We start from the raw sequence: 20,260 nt of genomic DNA, 5'->3' as shown, positions 1-20,260 counted from the left end.
ATCCTCTGTTCCTGTTCGGTCTTGGAAGCTCGTTATTCCCTCCTCTAAATAACATTTGTGTTAATCTCAGTGACAATGCAAGTAAACCACTGGTCGGGGAAATTTGTCGAGCCGGCATCACTCTGTTCCAGGCTTCTAGCACCACTTGAAATCAGAATCTGGTTTGGGCAGACAGATTGGTATTCTGACCTTATCGGAATTTTCCATCCATCCTGGGCTGTATAATTTGCTCAGGCCCGACAAATGCCACTGCAAGATCACCAGCATCATGACAGGTCAACTTTCACTACGGAATCTGAATACTGAGGCAACTGATCATTGGTGCAAAGTGCATTCAGAGTTTCAGACTTCATGGATTCTGCAGTGACCGTTATATAAAAACGAAGGCTTTTTTGCGACGGTTATACTCTCAAGTTGAAAGACTACCCTCCACTTGTTATATTCCAATTCCACAGCCACAGAAAACACTGCATATTTCTCCACCTCTCCTTTTTTTTTCTCCTAGTATATATATACATATATATAAATCTTTCTCTCTACCTCCACAAGGCAGAAGAACACAAAGATTTGAGTCAAGCTGACAGTCACACCCCTCAAACTGTTCTGCATATCCTTGAGCTCCTTTGTTGTTGCAGGTAAATAAAGTGGCACATCTCCATATGCACTATGCACTTGCGCATACAGTTCTTGCATCATCGCTATGGTTTCCTTTTTATTCAGAGAGAAAATTCCTGGTGGCGGTCTCTGAAAACTGACATGGTTTCTGAATTCTGAACAGCACACGCGGTGAAGAACTGAAAATACTTCTGTTCACTTCTGTTCCTACTCTGCAGTGCATGTTCTCGAGGGATAAGCAGTTGATGCCTGCGCCCATGGCGTCGGACGGCGGGCTGCGGCGGCTGTTCGAGAAGCCCCTGCCGGAGAACCCGACGCTGCTGGAGGCGCTGTCGGCGTGCCACCGCAACACCCACCCCAATCCCAACAGGCCCATCGACCCGTCCTCCTTCACCGAGATCTTCGGCGAGCTCCACTTCCAAGAGAAGCAGCAGCCGGAGCGAGCCGCCCTTCCGCCGGCGCCGGCGCCGGCGTCGTGGCTCGACATCGCCACCGCCGCCGAGGCCGATGAGAAGAGCAAGGACGACTCGTCGCTGGACGCGCTCCTGCGGCCCAAGCCGGCCGCGAGCGCCGTGGCCACCGTGAAGAGGAGCGCGAGCTTCTGCCTGAATAAGAGCTCGGCGTCGCTGCTGCTCTGCACCGAGGGGCTCGGCTCCGAGAGCACCGTGGACGCCGACGACATGGTCAAGTTCGACGGCGACGCCGAGGCTGAGGCCGACGCGGTCAAGGGCACGGAGACGACGGCAGACGGCAGCAGGAACGTTGACGCCGCCGGCGCCGCGGAGGAGGCAATGAAGGAGGAGAGGCAGCCGAAGGCGTTCCCGCCGCCGATACGGTCGATCGGGCGCGGCGGGAAGCCGTACGTGTGCTTCCGGTCGTTCAGGGAGGACGGGAGGTTCGTGCTGCTGGAGGTGGTGATCCCCGGGAAGGAGCTCCTGCAGGCGACGCGCGAGGGCGGCCGGCTCAGGCTGCAGTTCGCCAACGCCGCCGCCGCAGCCAAGATGCACGGGGAAGACGACGACCACCACGCAGCCAAGAACGCATGCATAGACTAGACGACGACATGAGCTAAGTGATGTCGTTGATGTCCTTGGTATACTTAGCTTGCACACGATATATGATTAGTCATGTGATGCAACGGTGTCATGCTTATGAGAAGCATCGATCAGGCCATCAGCTACCTAAGGCTTCCTCAAATGTTTCCATAAAGTGATGGATTCAGTCAGAAATTCAGCACGATATCATCAATACATCATACTGGTTTTTTGACATCTTCAGTAATTTCTACTATGTCACAAGTGATCGATCACTGCAACTTCTGTTCAAGCGCTCAACGGCGATGCAGTCGAGCATATCTTCACGCACACTCATCAGAGTGCATGCAATTCCTGCACCAACGAAATCCAGAATTTTGCTAGGTCGGTTTAGGCTAGGCCGGTGCCATCCTCCTCGGGAAAAGCACGGCTATTTGAGCCTGGAATCCTTAGGTGCCAAACTTTAGCTGGCTAGTGTGAGTGCATAATTTCATCGTACTATTAAAAATAGTGTCATGTTAGCTTTTTAACGAAATGAAACGCATAAATTGCATAGTTTCATAGGTAGACTAAATCATTTAATTTTTACGTTATCCTATGATCAAATATGTAAATACCATGAAACCATAACATGCTCACTGCAAATTTCATTGGATTTTATTAGACTAGGTAACTGTGTCAAGTGGATTTCATAGAGATGAAACTCCCCTCTCCTCTATCCTCATAAATAACCTACCAAGTCAGCAGTTTTGCTAATGTGGTATGGGATTAAATATCCATGAAACCCCATGACACTTCCATTGAGATTGGACTAAGGATCCAAATAAGCCTTCCCATTAATCTTTAGCTGGTTGAATCTAGCTAAAACCAGCTAAACCTATAAAGACCAAAATACCCTCGTCGGTTAAGTCCCCGTACAGCCCGCACTCCCACCTCTCTCTCTCCCCATCCCGATCCAGAATGGGGGCCTCTGCTTCGTCCACCCCATCGGTGGGGGACGTGGCGGTCTCCTTGTCCGGCACCACGGGGAAGAACGACGCCGCGCCAAGGGCTGCTCAAGAACTTCGTGGAGAAGCTTGTCAGTGAGAGGCCCTCGCCCTCCACACCCACCTCTCCCGTCGCAATGGCGGCGACAGCAGCACCGGCATCAGTCCCGACTAGCGCGCGCGACACCACGGGCCAAGCGGCACCCCCTCCTGCGCGCTGCGGAGAAGTGTAGTAAACATGGCCTTGATAAGCTATTTGTTCATAATTTTGGTGATTCAATGACAATATGATCATTAGAACTAACAAAGTGTTGAGAACATATTGTGAAGGTATTTTAGGTCCCAAGGAAGCAACCACAACCAAAGACAAGCAAAGAACCCAAGAAATCCAGAAAATCAGCACCATCATATGTTCCGATTGCCCTCAGTAGAGCGTCGGAGCAATTGGTACACTGCGATAAAGTCAAGTCAAAGTCAACCATTAGATGTTCTAATAGTCACTTTTCTAGTAGCATCAGACGAATTCTGAGGGACAGGCTTAGAAGTCGGAGAAAATCCAGTAGCACCGGATGATCCGATGGTACGTGCAAGAGGAGCGTCGAACAAAGTATATTTTCTTTGATTCCTTCTAGAAGGTTTTGGTCAGAATGCCTTCAACATTGGATGATCCGACGGTACCACCGGATGAATTTTGGGTGTGTCAGTGAAGAACTTGGACGTGGGGAGTCCAACGGCTAGTTGCACCAGATGTTTTGATGCAGGTGAAAAATAGACCATCAAAACATCCGATGGTATACTTTTTCACTAGCCGTTGGAGCAACGGCTCTTTGAGCCCTTAGGGCTATTTATACCCCCACTAATTGACCATTTGAAGTTGCTGGAGTGTCCAGGGATGCATTGAAGACCAAAACTCATCAAGAACATATCCATGCCACCAAAAGTGCTTAAGTGATCCATCAAAGGCTTAGCACAAGCTTAGGAGAGTGATTAGTGCTAGGATAGGCCTAGAGAGGAGCGAGTGCAAGGTGTGCCGACCTTGTGATTAGGTTCTAGAGTGAACAACCATTGTACAAGAGGTGTGCCGGCACCTTGGAGCCTTGGTGGCGCGCTGGCAAGTCTTCGATCCTCCGGCTTAGTGTGGAACGGCGTCGATGACCTTATGCGGGGGATGTGGAGACCCCCTTCACTTCGTGGAGAAGCTTCTTAGTGAAAACGGCATTAAGGTGATCGAGGAACTTGGCATGTGCCTTAGTGGTCAAGCCTTTGTGGCAAGTCAAGGGGTGCCTTGGGAGAAACTTGGTGATCGGGAAGCGATACACTTGTGTAAGTACTTCAACAACGTGGACTAGTAGTGGCTTAGTGCCTACCGATATCACAGGATAAATCATCATGTCAAGTGTCTGCTTCCCCTAATCCTAACCTCTTATGTTTCCGCATTTCATACTTGCAACTTGTGTGCTTTTACTTTCTTAGTGTAGTGTCTTGTTAGGATTGGATCTAGGTTGCAAAACTTATTTTGAGATGAGGATTCCACACTAGATCAACCATAGAATGCACTTCTTGGATAGAATCATGCAAAGTAGAGGAAGCCATAAGTTAAGGGTTTAAAGTTAAGGGTTTAAGTTATCTAATTCACCCGCTCTTTCTCTTAGCCTGCGAGCACCGATTCTTTTCAACAACAACAAGCTTGGCGCGGTGGCCGTCGGGCCCGGGACGAGTGGCGGCGGCGGCACGCCATGCCCTGGGGCCTGACGCGAGGCGAGGGACGGGGCTGTGCTGTAGTAGCTAGTGACGCGACCCCAGGTCGAGGGTGCGGCTTTGGCAGCGGCGTGGCCTCAGGTCGACGGGGTGGGGCCCCAGCGCGACGCGAGGCCATGGCACGGCCGTGATGCGCGATGGCGACGGCAGGGTCTTGACACGCAGGGGGCAACCGCGGGCGCCCGGCGCGGTGTATAGTCTCGGCGGCAGCGTGGCATGACAACGGCGATTGGACCGGGCGGCAGTTCCTTCTCATCGTGACGCTTGGCCTGTGCGCGGCCGGAGGAGGCGCTGTGACGGAGGATGCCAGTGGTGGTGGTGGGGGAAGGGAAGGCTAGTATAGATAATTCTCTCTTCAACTGGTATTTACCTCAGCTAAATTTTAGCTAGCCAACCTTAGCTGGCTAAAAAAATCTGTAGACTTTAGCCGCTGGTGGATCCAAACCCTATAGTAAAATGATCGAATTCCTTTGCCGTTCTTTTCAGAAATGGTCCGATAGAAAGCTAAGTGGCAACATGGATTCTAGCTTACGGCATATTTCTCTCTTTTTCTCCCTTTACATGTGGCCACAATAGCATGTTGGTAAATGTATGTGACACAAACATGGTCTGAACCCTATTTGTTTCCACATCAAAATTGTGAAAAACACCTTTTATAAGCTGAATTGGAAATAAACAGTCAACTTTCGTTCCTTTTTTTTTCGAAACAACTTTATTTCTTAGCTTCCTCAATCTCATAATACACTATCCGTCGGGTTTTGCTAGATTTTTGGTATATGTATTTAACCAACATGATATCGTGCCAACGTGTAAGTGAAAGAAAGAGAGAAACCATGAGCTAGAATCCATGCTGCCAAACAAACCATCAGCTTTTGACCCTCGGCTTTTCACAATCTACAAAAGCAGGTCTAGGCAGATTTTAAGAAGAAGCTTGCGGATTGCAGATTTTTGGAAGCTAGAAGATTATAACGACGATCAGGGTTGTAAGAATGCTGAAGCTATATATTTGCATTGGTGTCCTAGCTAGATTTAGGAGATTTGGATTGCTGATGCAGTGTCGTCATGAGTAAAACTTTGATCCCGTTTATCATTTTGGATCATTATTGTTTGCCATAATTTTTTTTGAATTACACATAGTTTTGAACCATAATTATTTTTTTTTCAAATTGAAATAGGAAATGATGCATCATGTTCGGATACAAAGGCACACCCGACAAGTGAATAGCAACTAAAACGTTGAAGCGGTTCAAGCATGTTGGAGCATAATTCCAGTACCCAGCAGCACGAATTCTGAATCATGCTAGGTGTCTGTTCGTTGGGTGCCAATGTGCCATTCATCTTATGAAAAGGAAAAAAGGCACGTACGGCCACTTGAGAAGGAACCATTTGCTGTCGAAATATCTATCTAGAAACATGGACAGTGGAACTTTCTCATAATATCTTTGTTATTCCTTTATTCCTTTTTTTTTCCACGCTACATTCACTAGGCCGGTAGATGCGAACACTATAATGCGCAATGCTAATTCAAATAGAGTATATCAATGTGGTGAGTACATAATCAGGGATTCATAATAGCTTTGAACATAGTTTTCCATGTAGCAAATCACATCGTAAGTCTTTGTTATTGTCATTATTAGTAGTTTTTCTTCTTTTTCGAGATATAGGACTAACAATTCCGAAATTGGTACATACATGATGAGCTATGATATAGAAACAAGATGTACCATGAACTGCCATATCATGAGTAGATAGTAGCTGAAACAATTTAACAGTCTAACCAGAAAGTTTCAAGACCGAAAGTTTTAGAGAATTCTGAATACATGATGACCGAAAGCGTCAAGCACCAAATTAGAGAAATCCTGCACCTTTACAACGGACAATAACCGCAACAATTTCAATAACCTGAAGCACAAGGTACTAGACTTTTGTGGTAATATTCACTTTCCTTCCATCAACATGCACCGGCTTCAAAGCCAAAGATCCTATCTTGGATATCATAAACAACCCTAAATGACCTCATTGCTCTATTCCCCAAAACTTGAGCCCCTTTTACACCGGCATCATCTGGCCGAAATGTCAAGCATATATCATTGTCTGAGTTCACATAAAACACATTCCCCATACGTAGCAGCAGGGTAGACATTCCAAATTCCATCTCTATAGTAGGTAGGTCGTTCCAATCTATTGGCTCACCAGAGGTAACGAAGCAAATCTTGTCCTTCAGACTTCCCCGTGCATATCCCTTAGCTAGCATTGCTGTTGTCACTTCCTTGTCAAGCGCATGAAACAAAGGAGACAAAATATATGTATCAGTAGTGCCAGTATCAACAATTGTCATCGCAGTACTATAGATACGGGGATCAACTTCAAGTCTGATCCCATTGACCATCATGCCAAGCTGTTGAATAGCATAGAATGGTAAATGACCATAACTAAACAATCTAGTCAACTTAAGTTTTTCATCTCGAACATATGGTCCAATTGACAGAAACCCTTCGTTCTCATGATCACTAGGAAGGCAGTAAGAAAATGCTCTATAGTTTGTCTGCCGAGCTACCTGGTTGAAAAATGAGTAACTTTCATTCCCAATACCAATGATACCTGTGTTAGATCCACTGTATAGATTACCCGCACCGCAACCAAAGATGAAATCATCAATAGTGTAGTTGTTAGGAAGAGTGAGCTTGTCTTTGACTAAGTACCCGACTGAGTACTCTCCCAGTGCATATCGTATTCTGTAGAGGCAAGCATCTTTGCCGTCGACACAGCCAGAAAAAAGACCAGAGATCTTGTGCATGGCATGGCAGACCTCAGTTGAGCAATTGACATTCCGGTAAGTTGAGGACTTCAGGGGGTTGAATGTTGGTCCAGCCTTTCCGGTTTGCCAATAGCAACGCGTGTCACAGTGTCGACACTGAATCCAGGAGAGAGAGGAACCGTGTCAATAGTGACAAGATTAAGAACAGCTGGTGTCCCAAGGCTGATGGCCACAAAGAATACATTTTCCTGCAGGTTGTCGCCCCTTATGATAGTGGTGTCTTGCATATTTGCAGACTGGGTCCATGAAGGTAACAATGGATGATTTATGTGGAACATAGGGAACTGAAAGGCTCCATCACTATTCAGATTAGTACCTAATGTATGGGGAAAAAAGTTTATTAGGTAAATATTATAAAATTATATTTGGATTAGCAAAAAAGGAATAAAATAGTACTCCATGGACTACAAACCCTTACAGTAGGATGATATAGTTAGGAGCTGGTGGAAAGGACATGGCAGCCTAAAAAATGGACCTTTACTGTCAGATAGGCACAGTTAACAGATTGCCGACTATAGATTGTTCAGTTTTGAAAGGTTGAAACAGTACACAATTGAACCAATTACACAGTTGACATAGAAGCTAAAAAATCCACATGATAGCTGAACTGAATTCAGAAACCACATTCACTTTTCAGGTGGGCACAATAATCCCACCGTTGAGCACTTGAGTCCTAAACAGACTAGTATAATTCACAATCCCCCAATCAGTGATCCAGCAATCCAACACTATAACAGCCAAATCATGACAGATTAGCAGAGTCCAGAGACTGATCACAACACAACCTAGGCTAAAACATCAGTTAGCTTAAGTAATTGACGCCTAGATCAAAGAACATTTACCAAGGCTCAGCAATCGACTGAACGGTGGAGACAGCACGCGTCCAGAGAGCCCACCAGATTTGGGGGAAATCGAACTGCGTGGGTGGGCCCGCCAACTGGCTGCACTGAAGGGTAAGACGCAGGCGCTGGCCGGCCATCTCATAGACGACGGACAGCGCGCTGGACGGCGAGGAGCGAGGAGGGGACGCCGGACGGCCGGAGCGGCGTCGCCGGTCGGGCAAACACTCACTACTGGTCAGGTGGTGTCCGTCAAGGAATGTGAGTGGGCTCGACCTCATGGGGCATTTTAGTGGGCCGACATGAGCCCATAATAGATGTGGTCAGCGTAAGAAAGAATCTCTGGGCCCTTCCGCCCACCGCTGCTCATCAAATTTTCATGTCATTCTCTAAATTACCAAATTCAGGTCGCCTCAAAAATCCTCAATAGTAAGTACCAACCAAAAAAAGTGGCGTAATTTTTTTCGGGTAAAATGTGGCGCAAGTTGATGTTTGTATCTCATTGATCTACTTTGAAGACAAAGACGCAAAACTCAATCCACCTGTTTTGGATTCAAATTGCAAGAACACTCGCCCAAGAAAAAAAAGGAAAAAAGAAGACAACAATAACAAGCAAAAACCAAAGTAGACATAACTGTTTGTTATAATATTTGAGTACGATTAAAACTGATGATTATTTGTGTGTTTTTTTGTTCTATTTTTAATCACAGAAAGACATTAAACTCCCATTTTCCTAGATATACTTCGAAAACAAAGACGCAAAACTCAATCCACCTGTCTTGGATTCAAATTGCAAGAACACACGCCCAAGAAAAAAAAAAGGAAAAAAAAGGAGACAACAATAACAAGCACATGTCAAAGTAGACAGAACTGTTTATTCGTGTGCGTTTTTATTCCATTTTGAATCACAGAAAGACATCAACTTCATTGTCCTAGACTACCTAAAAGAAGATTCATTGACAATCTAAGGCATATGACCAACATCTAATAATTCGATTGGAACAGTCCATTTCTCTAAACCAAACAAGATAAAATTTACCCTTTTGTAGACCCAAAGTTTCACTAATCCTAAACTTGTAATAAGATGCATCTGGAGGATATATTTATGCAGATGATATCTACTAGTAATTTCGAGCAGATAAAATGAATACTACGGAATCCCTTGGTTTCAAACTGGGAAAAGATCATTAGAGCATAGAACATTACCATAGGTTGAGCCTGATGAGCTAGTGCTGCTGGCTGATCGAACTGTAGAACTTAGAAGAATCACCATGACAGCCAAGAAGACCTCCATTCGTACAAGACGCTGACAGTGCATTTTTTTTCCCCCGGGAGTTTAGATCGATGTCTGGAGCCACGAAAGATCGTTCTCCTGTTCATATGTGGTTGGTTATACAGTCTATTAGACATGCGAAACAAGATGACCACCTACCCATACACATGGAAGCATCATGTTTGTCCCATTCACATTCATGATTTACACATCGTCATCGTCCTCCTAATACGTGAATTAATGGCGAGTTTCGATTATTTACTTTGATGGGAAAATCCATACATGTTTTAGTTTTGTTTTGGCAAAGTATAGCCAACTTCATCCCTAACTTTCCCTATCATTTTGCTCGATCTCTAGCATCGAACGGGCTGGGGCCATTCTTGTCCATCAACCTTTTTTTTTTTGATCAAACTGTCCCTAGGCTGACGTGGAGGTGCCGGCGTTGGCATGACTAGTTAGCAACGAGTACTGTTTGGTGAGTCACCATGTCGGTAGCTAGGAACTGCCCGTTTTGGCCACACCCTATTCTTAATTACGATTAGTCAACTCCCGTCTGTCATCAACCTTGAGTTGACATGTATTGTTCCAATGAAAGATACCCGTACTTGTACGTACGATCCAACTGCTGCATGTAAGTACCTACTCCCTCCTTTCTAAATTGTAGATCGTTTTGAATTTTCTAGGTTTATAACTATTATTATTTATATTCATAGTAAAAATTATGCATAAAAAATTCAAAACGACCTGTAATTTGAAATGGAAGGAGTAATATTATGCTAACGTGATTTTGCCTTGTTGAGGTGAGCTTTCTCAATCGTTCTAGAAGCTGGGAAATACAGGTCAATTCAAAGATCACAAAGAGAAGTCAAACAGGTATTTGCTCACTAGCAGAATCTTCTTAAATGTGTTGACAAGAACTTTCCGTCCCTTTGCTTATGCATATATAAGGGGTGTTTGGAAACACCTATTAAAGTTTAACACCTGTCACATCTGATGTTTAGATGCTAATTAGGAGTATTAAACATAGGCTAATTACAAAACTAATTGCACAAATGGAGTATAATTCGCGAGCTGAATCTATTAAGCCTAATTAGTCATGATTTGACAATGTGGTGCTACAGTAACCATTTACTCATGATGAATTAATTAGACTTAATAGATTCGTCTCGCGAATTAGCACAGAGTTCTGCAATTAGTTTTATAATTAGCTCATATTTAGTCCTCCTAATTAGCATCCGAACATCCGATATGACATTGTTAAAGTTTAACACCTCGTATCCAAACACGAGGATAGTGTTTGGGCGACCATCATCCCTAGCCTTGTGATTCGTCTGATTCTTGAGCTGCTTGGTTGTATTTTTTTTATGGTGGCGGCTGCTATAGCTAAAGACTAACGGTCTGTTCGCTTCAGCTTATCAGCTGGCTTATTAGCCACCGAACAGTATTTTTCTCTCATAACAAATCAGCCGTTTCAGTTTTTCAGCCGGCTTATAAGTCTAGCCGAACACTCCAAAAGACAACGCTGTTTGACGACTATGCCGAACCTGCTACTACTTGCTTTGTTTAAATCGCCGCAGAAATTTTGTTCAAAACTGAGCAAGATCGGCTTGTGCCTCCTCTCCTTTATTTTTGTAGTCTGAAACGCATGCGCCCGGTGTCTCTTTCGGTCTTTCCTCAGTGTTCTCCCTCCACAGGCATGCAGTGCCTTTGGTTAATCTTTTGGTGTCATCAGGCACCGTCAAAATTGACGACCATGAGTCAGTCACACCATGCTAGCGGAGAGGCATATGCGCGGGCATGCTCTGTGGGCTAAGTCCAAAAGATGCAATGCCTGTCCAATAATCTTCCTTTGACAAAACATGGAACATTTGCACGTATTCTTTTCTTTCCTGAAACTCCTTGGAAAAATCTTCAGAAGGGGACAATGCATGGTCGGTGCTAGAAAAAAATAATGGGTGAAGTGTAGGAGCCTTTATACTTGTGTGCATGTATACCGTCGCACGAAAATTCAGACGCAAGCCAGTCACTGTACCTGGGCGAATCTTCACTTGTTCAGTGCAGGGCTGCAAACCTTGCAGGGGAAGCGACAAGCAAAGTCCAAGGTCAAAAAACGGTCTGAAACCTCATTGATTCGGAATTTTCTTTTGTAAACTAAACTAATAACCTGTCGTTAATCTCAAGGTTGTTCAGCGCTAAAACCAACTGCCCCGTCTGAATACGGCGCACTTTCCCTCTCTTTGATTACAGAGTCCACTCTTTTGTTTACCTGTAGGCCTGGTCCATGGACCGATCGTTGCTTGTTGCTGGGTCTTAGGGTGTGCAGCAAAATACAAGCTGTAGCTCCGGACTAGCTAGCTCGGTGCATAATTCTACAGCAGACTTTCTATGCTTTTATTTCCTTCAAAACACTTGACACTCAAATACAAGCACACATACTTACTTGAACGAATAATAAATGCACGCAATTTTACCTCTTGCGAGCGCCTTCAAGGTCCTAAGCTGCTACCCCTTGAGTTTGATGAAGTTAGCACATACCTCTTACGGTCGGCGAACACGTCGTCTAGCACTAAAGAATTAATACCATTAATTTTTAAAATAAATATATAAAAATGCGATCCCCCACCGAGGCGAGAATTTAAACCTGGATGGCTAGGGAGCTAGCCGGCCCTAGTATATGCACATCATCAAAAGGTCAACCAAAAGTTGCCACTCATTTACATTTTTATGTGGACCAATTTTTAGACAACTTTTAACACAAATTAAATCTCTAATAAACTTGCATCATAAATTCCAACACTAAATCATCAACTTTGAACTTAGCCAATGTCATACGAGTCCGAAACTGCTTTGAAATACATGCAATTAATAAAAATTCTAACTAGGCAAACTTCTTTTAACTTTGACCATCAATATATAAATAATGACACATATTGATAGTTGTAAGATATATCAAACTCGGCGTGAAAATTAGTTTCAAAATATTTAATCAATTACCTTTGAAATGTTATATTTTTATATAAATTATTAGTCAAACGTTTAATATTATAGACCATATCATGCTTTAAATGGCATGTATTTTTAATTAGTAGTAAGGATTAAGGAGTAACGGTTCAATGTCACCCATAATTTAAAAAATGACTCACATGCTCCTACAAGATTGATCAGTTATTGAACATGCGAACTCCTCTTATTTTCTAAACGACAATGATCCTAAAGTTTTGGAAATCGATGCACCCGCCTATAGGCCAGGTTCACAGAGCGGAAAGGAGAGAAAAAAATGGCGCGTCGCTCGTGTCAGGCTGATATCCCAATCACAGCGATCCCAAAGTCGTTAAAACCACGCGCCCCCACCCTTGGCCAAGGCCCAGACGCCATTGCGGGCTCGCGGCGTTCGCATCTCCTCTGATCTCCCTCCCATGGCCGCCGCCTCGCGCGCCGGCGACCCGCCGGAGTCGACGCGCCTCCGTGTCGGCGACGACATCGCCTGGTCCGAGATCAACGGCGTCTACGACCGCGACGACTCCCTCAAGGAGAACACCAACCCCAAGTGCCTCCTCAAGAACCACCCCCACCACAACAACGGCTCCTCGCAGCGGTTCTCCGGCAACCTCAAGCCGACGGCCGCGCCCATCATCGGCCTCTCCGGGAAGCTCGGCGGGGGCGGGCGGCGGCAGCACAACCACCCGCCGGCAATCTTCCCCAAGAAGGCCAAGACCGGCGGCGGCGGGCGCGCGCCAAAGGCCGCCGTCCCGGAGCCCGGGTCCCCCAAGGTGTCATGCATCGGGAAGGTCCTCTCCGACCGCGAGCGCGCGCGCCTCGGCCGGCCGCCGAGGACGCGCGGGAGCTCGAGGCAGCCCGGGTGCTGCGGCGGGCTCGGGTTCTTGATGCGGCGGAGCAGGTCCAGGAAGAGCGCCGTGGAGTGCGTCGACCAGTCCCCGCCGCCGCCGTCATTGCCGCCTCTCGCAGAGGCGGCGAGGAGGCGGAGGGAAGAGAAGGAGGTGGAACCGGAGCCGGAGGCCACGACGGCGGCGGCGCCGGGGCTGGGAGGCATGCGGCGGTTCGCGTCGGGGAGGCGGGCGGCGGAGTGGGCGGCCGAGATGGAGGACGACGACGGGCGCGTGGCGAGATCTGGGCCGTTGTAGCGCGTGCAGTGCAGGGGTAGTTGAGGCGTAGCTTTCGGTTTTGGTTGTGGCTGTGCTTTACGAGTAGTTGAGCTGTGTAAATACTGCACTCAGAAATTGATGAGGTTTGGATTGACAAATTTTTGGTGCTCTGTTCTGTCTTGTTTTCATTTGCTGTAAATTCGATTCTGGTCTTGCAGTGCACTATGTATATAGAGATTTATCAGAAGTTTCAGTTTTGGGTCCGTGTGTCGTGCATGACATTTAATTTTCTCTGCTTTGCTTTAGCTGTTGACCTGTAGTTGAGCACTTGAGCAGTGTATATACTGGAATCAGGATTGAGGTTTGGTTCGACAAATCTGACAGTTTTGATTTACCTGTTCTTGCTTCTTCTCATTTGCTGCAAATGCGATAATAACCAGCGCAAATAGTGTGGTCCGCTAGGCTTGTCATAGTATATTATACACACACATGCATACTTTTTTTGATGTAAAATAAAAGTGATCATACTTCCTCTTTGTCTTTCATGATAACAGTGCATTTCACCGCTAACATTGTCTTTGACCTTTTGCATGGTAACACATTGCCATTGGCAAATGGTGAGTTGGAGTTATATCCCAAAGAGATATGGCCTTTCTCCTAACCTACTGCAACTTCTCAACGTTGAGAAGCCAGCTACATGCAGTTCAAAGTTGTTCTCGACCTTCTCAACGTTGAGAAGCCGGCTATCTACAGTTCAAAGTTGTTCTGGACCTAGTTATACTATCCACCGACGTACTTGTTGTTGTTTGTTCTATAAAGTTAACATGCAAAGCTAAGTGCTTGAGGTTTGGATTGATAAAATTTGGTTGCTCTGCCATGACTTTTGTTTCTCCTTATTAATAAGGAAGAAGACAGTGATGACCTCACTAATCTACCATCGGTTTTGTTAACGCAGGCTGCAAGTCACACTCCAAAAGCTATTTGAAAGCGACCCAAGCGCCCTTTGGGGGTTAGATGTGTGACCGATCAGGATCACATACCTATTTGCATCAAATTATTGGTCTTGTTGTAGTGTGCTACCATCGACACTAGGCACTAGTAGCAAAATGGGGGGTTTTGGTTAATGAAGAACATGCTGAGAGCAATATGGGTATCATGGTAAGCTGTAGCAAGTGTACTCGTCGTTTCAGGAAAAACACATATCGTGCTCCGAGTTGTGGCAATATGGTTTGAATCTATTTGTGAAATAACTTTGTTCCTATGTTTTTGCATATGGTACGTTTGGTTGACCCTAGTTGGCAGTTATTCATGGAGGAAATTTGTTTTCATGTGACAAGAAATAAGAATTACATGGCTTTTATGAGGATAACTTCCAGCGACCACTGATTTTAGGAAGAGGATGGGTGTGAATTTTACTGTATTTTTAAGTGGAGGATAGATACACCTCTACCGTTTTATCCCGGTTTATGATAAAATTTTTCATTTCTAGTTCCACACACTAAATATTGGGTAAGAATTCTCTTGAATCAAACTCTGGATTCCCACCAAGATGCTTATTAGTTTGGTTCATGGCCAAAGATTGCCTAGTGTTGTCACACTTTCACACCAAACTTGACTAACTTAGCCTGCCCAAGGGCATATTATCACAACTTCATGACTAAGTAAGGTGTGACAAACAACCAAACACTATAGCCTAATATGGTCAAACTACCTAAAGAACTTTGTGGCATAGTGTAGCCATATTTGGACTCCAATTGGAAACCATAAGTCCATTTGATAGGATAGGATTGTCTCGCGGATCACACTTTTTGTCGCGCTGACTATCAATATCTATAGAAATATATTATATAAAATAAAAAGGTTATATGCTATGAAAGTATTTCCATGATGAAGTTAGTAATGCTAATGTTGTATTTGCAATCTATATTAAATTATATATATATTCATTGGTCGAAGGAATTAGGATAATCTAGATGGACTTATATTTCCAATCGGAGAAAAGAAGTAACTCTTATCATACTCCCACCATTAATTTCTTTATCCATTCTTGTCATTTGCCAAACCCACCCTCGTACACATGACACACCCGCCTGATACTGAATTGCTCACAACCACCTGAATATAAGTTGAACCTTCTAGGTCATGCAGTCCATCTCCATAGGTCCTTCCATGCAAATTGAGGTAGACATTACCGATGTGTTACACAACTACTGGGAAAGGCCGCTCCACATGTACATGTCTACTCAGCACTGTCACAAATGTTACACCAAACAAAAAGTGTGAGATCATATCAGCAGCCACGTAAAAGCGATCGAGTTCATTTGACAGTAATCAGTGGTTTACATTAACATATAGTTAGTCGATTGATTGATTCCCTACCTACTACTGTAGTTAGGAGAAAATACTTCAACAATTACATGTCCGAAATCTGAATTACATCTGGAAGGAAACGGTGCTGTTGGGCGGGTTGTAGAACTGGACGGTCCTGCCGTTGAGCGGCTGCGTTGGGCGCGCGTCGCTGGCGGGCAGCGGCGCCTTGAGCAGCTGCAGCTGCTCCTTGCTGATCTGCCTCACCTTGCCGAGGACGTTCCAGGTCACGTTCTCCGTGCACGGCGGCACGGTGAGCGACCCCATGTACCGGAAGTAGCTCCCCGTGCGCTTCTGCAGCGAGCGCAGGTGCATCAGCCCCGCCTCGACGTGCGACTCCTCCTCGCCGAAGTGGCACCTGTCGCCGGCCATCTCTTCCAGCTGCCTCTTCAGCTGGTAGTAGAAGGAGTCGGGGGCGCCGATCTGGTAGAGGATGCCGATGACCGCGACGGCGCCGTCGGCACTCTTGTGGACGAGGTGGAGCTCCAGCGGGAACCTCTGGCCGTTGACGGTGTGGTCGGAGGGCGCGTGCCAGTGCATCCTGTCGAAGCTGTAGACCTTGCCGCCGATGGCGATGTTGCCGACCTTGCCCGCCTCGAACTTGAGCGTGATGTCGTGGCCGTCGTTGACGAGCGTGGCGTTGGCGGCGGCGTAGGTGCGGGAGAGGGAGTCGAGGTTGGGGTTGGGGACCACCTGCTTGGTCACGATGTCGATGGGGGACTGCTGCTTCCCCTTCCCGCACGCCGCGTACGCCGGGCTCAGCTTCCCCCAGTTCTCCGGCCCCGTCGGGCTCCCCGACGCGTACCCGTACGCCGGCCCGCCGCCGCCATCTGCTCGTCATCAAAGTGTATATTAACTGCTGATCGATCAATGGCCGCGCAGGCACGCACGTCTATGGATCACCTACCGGAGAGAACGACGGCGAGGGAGGACGCGGCGACGAGGAGGCCGATGGCCGCACGGGCAGACACCATTGCCGGCACGCCGTAGGATTGCTCGTCGTCACTGATGCCGGTGCGTCGTGTGTTCGTCGTCTCTGTTCCGAACCTAGAAAGCTCCTGGAGGGGGAGGGATCGGAGACCCGGCCTGGCTTTTCGTCGTGCATATATGTACGGAGACGTGTGAGGTGGATGGATTTCGAGCGGACAGGAGCAGCTACTGGCTAGAGAGGGTGAATTTTGCGGTGGAAACCTGCTTGAAGAATTTAGCCATGCCAAAATTAGGCTTTCTTTCATTCCGTTACCATGGAAGCTTCAGCAGTTTGCAGCTGCCTGCCGCTTGGGCTGCATGTTGCTTCAGAGTCTCACCTACCTAGTTAACAACCGTGAGAGGCCCACATTATTCTGCACAGCCTAAGCAGAAAAGGCTGGATGTCGTGCAGGCCCAGAGGACTAGTAAAAGAGTGACGCTCTCAGTCAGCCAACTGAAGAAAGGCCCTCTCTCTCACTTAAAAAAAACAACAAGAAGAAGTAGCAATCTCCTTTTTAAGCTTCGGCATCTATCATACTGATTCCTCTTAATCTTAACACTCTAATTATGAAATCCCAACGTTCTATATTTCGTTCATTTCTTCGGACTGCAAGTTACACAAATTTTATGCAACTAAAGTACAAGAAGTATGCTTAGGACCGCCCGTACAAGGAGGACCCAAGAGTCAATATTCGATTTTTCCTTATACAACTCTAGAATCGACTCTTCGTGATACGTCATCTCATCTCTAGCGACAATGAGTTACAGTCTTGCTCCTATCCCAACCGCATTCATCACAAATTGCAACATTCTTTCTATGCGAGCCCTTGCTCTTGTCCTGCCCTCATTCCTTCTTCACGCACCTGCTTCTTGTCGGATCGGATCTACCTCCAAGGCAGGGTTGAGGGCAAATGCCCCCCCACCCTTCAAAGCCCAAATGTAATAAGCAAACATTCCTCCACTCCAAACAGCCAGAGGTGGCAACATCACGAACTAGTGGCGTCATTCGATCTCTCTCACCCTGCCTTCGTTCCTCCTTTCCTATAACTGCTCACACACAGACATGACTATTTTGTGGAAAGAAATGCTCTCCCGAGGAGCTTTCCAAGAGCTACAGGTCGTATGTAGTACTAACTTGTGCGAGCGTGCCAGTGTACATCCGTATGCAAAAATAGAGTAAATATGCTGGACAACACAAAGAACAAGTACGGAAAATATCGTTTTTTTTTTGGTTCACTATGGAATTACATGTTACAATCTCATGATTGTCTGGTTTCTGGATCCGTGGCCCCAAAATGCATCCAGTTACTTACATCCGTAGCGTTGGGCTGCGGAACACCTCCGGTTAAACTATACCAATGATTATCATCTTCGAGTAGAATAAGAATCATCTCCGAGTATGCATAAGCACAAAGAATAAAGTGCTAGCGCCTCGTCGTCCTCTAGCAAAAGACATCCTAGCCCCGTCGTGCGGATTCCGTAATGAAGTGATGAAAGTGTTCAACATCATCGATCTCAAACAAAGTAATTCCGACCTCATCAGTCATGGAAAGAGAAATCACAGCCTCGCTGGTGAGGGAGAAGAGAACACTTTACTGTGGTTGTTGTGATGAGTAGTAGACTTGTACACATATAGGAGATTTATCCTTGTGTAAGTTTACGAGATCATCGGCTTGATGCTTAGTCATGATTGGTAAGTTTTCTCTCTTGAATATCACGTATGTGTACAAAGATGAGTGTTAGCAGCCAAAATCGTGACATGGAATCATTTGGTGCCGCCGTGAACTTGCAGGTGGCATGTACCATATAGTGGGCCACCGTGGGCTTGCAGGTAGCATGGGCCATCTCACGTTGAACTCTAGCGGCCCAGCTCACTTAACACATCATAGCCCATCTTGCTTTCAGTGACGTAGGTAGGGGGCCATACGGGCCAAGGCCCCCTCCCCAAGTCATGCAGATTTCCACTAAGAATTTAAAACTTTTAACTAATTTTAAAGTATTTTAACTTTGTTGGCTCCAATTTTAACGCTAATGGCTCCATTAACATTGTAAAATTTGAGTATATGGCTCGTCTGCTGCTTGCTTTGTATGTCGTCTACGCACATTGCATGGTCCTATATAGCAGAATGTTTGTGCTTCTTCATGTAAGGCACACTAGTGGCTCTGCTCGTATTGAGGGCCCATAGTATCGCCGGGCCGCCGCCGGGAACAACGACGTGCTCATCGTGGCCGCCGCTGCACGTGTGTAAGAACGGAGAGAGTTGTCAGCTGGCCGCCGTGCTCGTCGGAGTTGGCTAAACTGCCGTCGGGGCACGCAGAGCTGCCGCTGCCATTCGTTACCGAGAAGGAGCGCTTGTTGGGCCACCATTGCTCGCCGCCGCAAAGAACGTCGTGCCCTTCATGAGTTCGCTAGTGCGGTGAACATCGTCCGTTATGTGATAGTCTGAGATTCGAGTGATTGAGTTACAACATAGTTATTGGGACTAATGAATTGTCTAGCATGCATCTAGTAGGTTTTATAGGTCCCAAATATGCAATCCAAATCATGGCAAAGTCCAAATCATAGTATTCTTGATAACCAAATCATGGTAATCAAGTATCCAAGTTATGGCATTCAAGTGACCAAGTCATGGTATCTAGAATTATTCTATGGTATTCAAGCATCCTAATGACAGAGAAAATCCAAAGTGAATAATTCTAGAGCATCCAAATGATGGTATCTTTCGTGTGCAAGTAGTGGCATTCAACTCAGAAAAATCAGCACCATCGGATGTTCCGATGGTCCATCGGAGCAAGTGTTAGAGCAATTAGTACAACTGAAAAATCAACTTGAGTTCTAGGAAGCATCGAATGATCCGATGGTGGGTTTTCTAGTAGCATCGGAGCAATTGGCAGAGAACACGAAAGACAACCCTAGGGCAACGGATGATCCGATGGTTAGAGTTTCACACTAAATCAACCATAGTAGCACATCTTGATAGTATGGTCTAGTTTAAATTTGATGCGAAAGTAGTGGAAGTCGTAGGGTAAGGTTTTAAGCTGCCTAATTCACTCCTCCCCTCTTAGGTTATGAGCACTGATTTCTTACAGGTGCTGTGCAGAGAGATGGTAAATGATGTGTCCCGAGACCCTGTGCCACATCTATGCGAGGAGAATAGGAGATTAGACATGGATATTATTGCTAGAAAATATGAAGAACCTCACCAAGCAGAATGATCGAGCCGCATTCGATCTCTAGGTAAGCAGTCTCGATCCCGGAATCGATGGAGAAGTGACTAGTCACGCACGCGTGCGAACAACACAACGACGACGATGTTCATGGCGGTGGCGACCCCTAGCCGGCAGCCGCCGTACATGGGCACGAGGGCGTACGTCCTCCGGCGGCACCGATCGTTCACCGGTCGACGGCGACGCCCACGAGCTGGCTGCGGTCTTTGCGGCGGCGCCGCCCCACTAGCGCGGCGGCTCGCCCACTCCTGACCCGCCACGCCAGCCCCC

The 20,260-nt window shown here is 46.3% G+C and overlaps 4 protein-coding genes across 5 annotated transcripts; 2 read left to right on the top strand and 2 right to left on the bottom strand.

The window, feature by feature from the left end:
* The first annotated feature begins 494 nt into the window (after positions 1 to 494).
* On the top strand, positions 495 to 1,884 carry LOC117833445 (protein FAF-like, chloroplastic). 2 transcript variants are annotated; one of them, XM_034712930.2, is made up of 2 exons: positions 495 to 635; positions 834 to 1,884. In XM_034712930.2, exon 2 carries the CDS (start codon positions 837 to 839, stop codon positions 1,668 to 1,670), a length of 834 nt encoding a protein of 277 aa, XP_034568821.1. In that variant the 5' UTR covers positions 495 to 635; positions 834 to 836; the 3' UTR covers positions 1,671 to 1,884. The 2 variants fall into 2 exon arrangements, with proteins under 2 accessions (XP_034568821.1, XP_034568822.1); XM_034712931.2 differs by having other exon boundaries at positions 506 to 635; positions 779 to 1,884.
* Positions 1,885 to 6,261: 4,377 nt separating this feature from the next.
* Positions 6,262 to 7,495, bottom strand: LOC117834043 (aspartyl protease family protein At5g10770). The gene is given in 2 exon segments (XM_072295712.1): positions 6,262 to 7,333; positions 7,336 to 7,495. Coding segments are annotated over 2 exon segments (1,143 nt in total). The 5' UTR covers positions 7,490 to 7,495; the 3' UTR covers positions 6,262 to 6,344.
* A 5,182-nt stretch (positions 7,496 to 12,677) lies between these two features.
* On the top strand, positions 12,678 to 13,683 carry LOC117866923 (uncharacterized). The gene has a single exon (XM_034751220.2). It carries the CDS (start codon positions 12,740 to 12,742, stop codon positions 13,463 to 13,465), a length of 726 nt encoding a protein of 241 aa, XP_034607111.1. The 5' UTR covers positions 12,678 to 12,739; the 3' UTR covers positions 13,466 to 13,683.
* A 2,171-nt stretch (positions 13,684 to 15,854) lies between these two features.
* LOC117834768 (alpha carbonic anhydrase 7) lies at positions 15,855 to 17,420 on the bottom strand. The gene is made up of 2 exons (XM_072295701.1): positions 16,701 to 17,420; positions 15,855 to 16,626 (listed from the first exon to the last, which is right to left on the bottom strand). Exons 1-2 carry the CDS (start codon positions 17,026 to 17,028, stop codon positions 15,860 to 15,862), a joined length of 1,095 nt encoding a protein of 364 aa, XP_072151802.1. The 5' UTR covers positions 17,029 to 17,420; the 3' UTR covers positions 15,855 to 15,859.
* Between the last annotated feature and the right edge of the window lie 2,840 nt (positions 17,421 to 20,260).

This window comes from Setaria viridis, chromosome 8 (genome assembly GCF_005286985.2).
Source record: "Setaria viridis chromosome 8, Setaria_viridis_v4.0, whole genome shotgun sequence".
Lineage (NCBI taxonomy): Eukaryota > Viridiplantae > Streptophyta > Magnoliopsida > Poales > Poaceae > Setaria > Setaria viridis.
The sequence above is the reverse complement of the archived record's forward strand: the minus strand, read 5'-3'. Positions and strand labels throughout refer to the sequence as shown.

What these genes read in the sequence shown, in the direction of transcription:
- LOC117833445 (XM_034712930.2), top strand. Translation starts at nt 837, where the DNA reads ATGTTCTCGAGGGATAAGCAGTTGATGCCTGCGCCCATGGCGTCGGAC.
- LOC117866923 (XM_034751220.2), top strand. Translation starts at nt 12,740, where the DNA reads ATGGCCGCCGCCTCGCGCGCCGGCGACCCGCCGGAGTCGACGCGCCTC.
- LOC117834768 (XM_072295701.1), bottom strand. Translation starts at nt 17,028, where the DNA reads ATGAAAGAAAGCCTAATTTTGGCATGGCTAAATTCTTCAAGCAGGTTT. An exon ending in CCTCGCCGTCGTTCTCTCCG is followed by an intron (nt 16,627 to 16,700) that starts GTAGGTGATCCA and finishes TTTGATGACGAG; the next exon opens with CAGATGGCGGCGGCGGGCCG.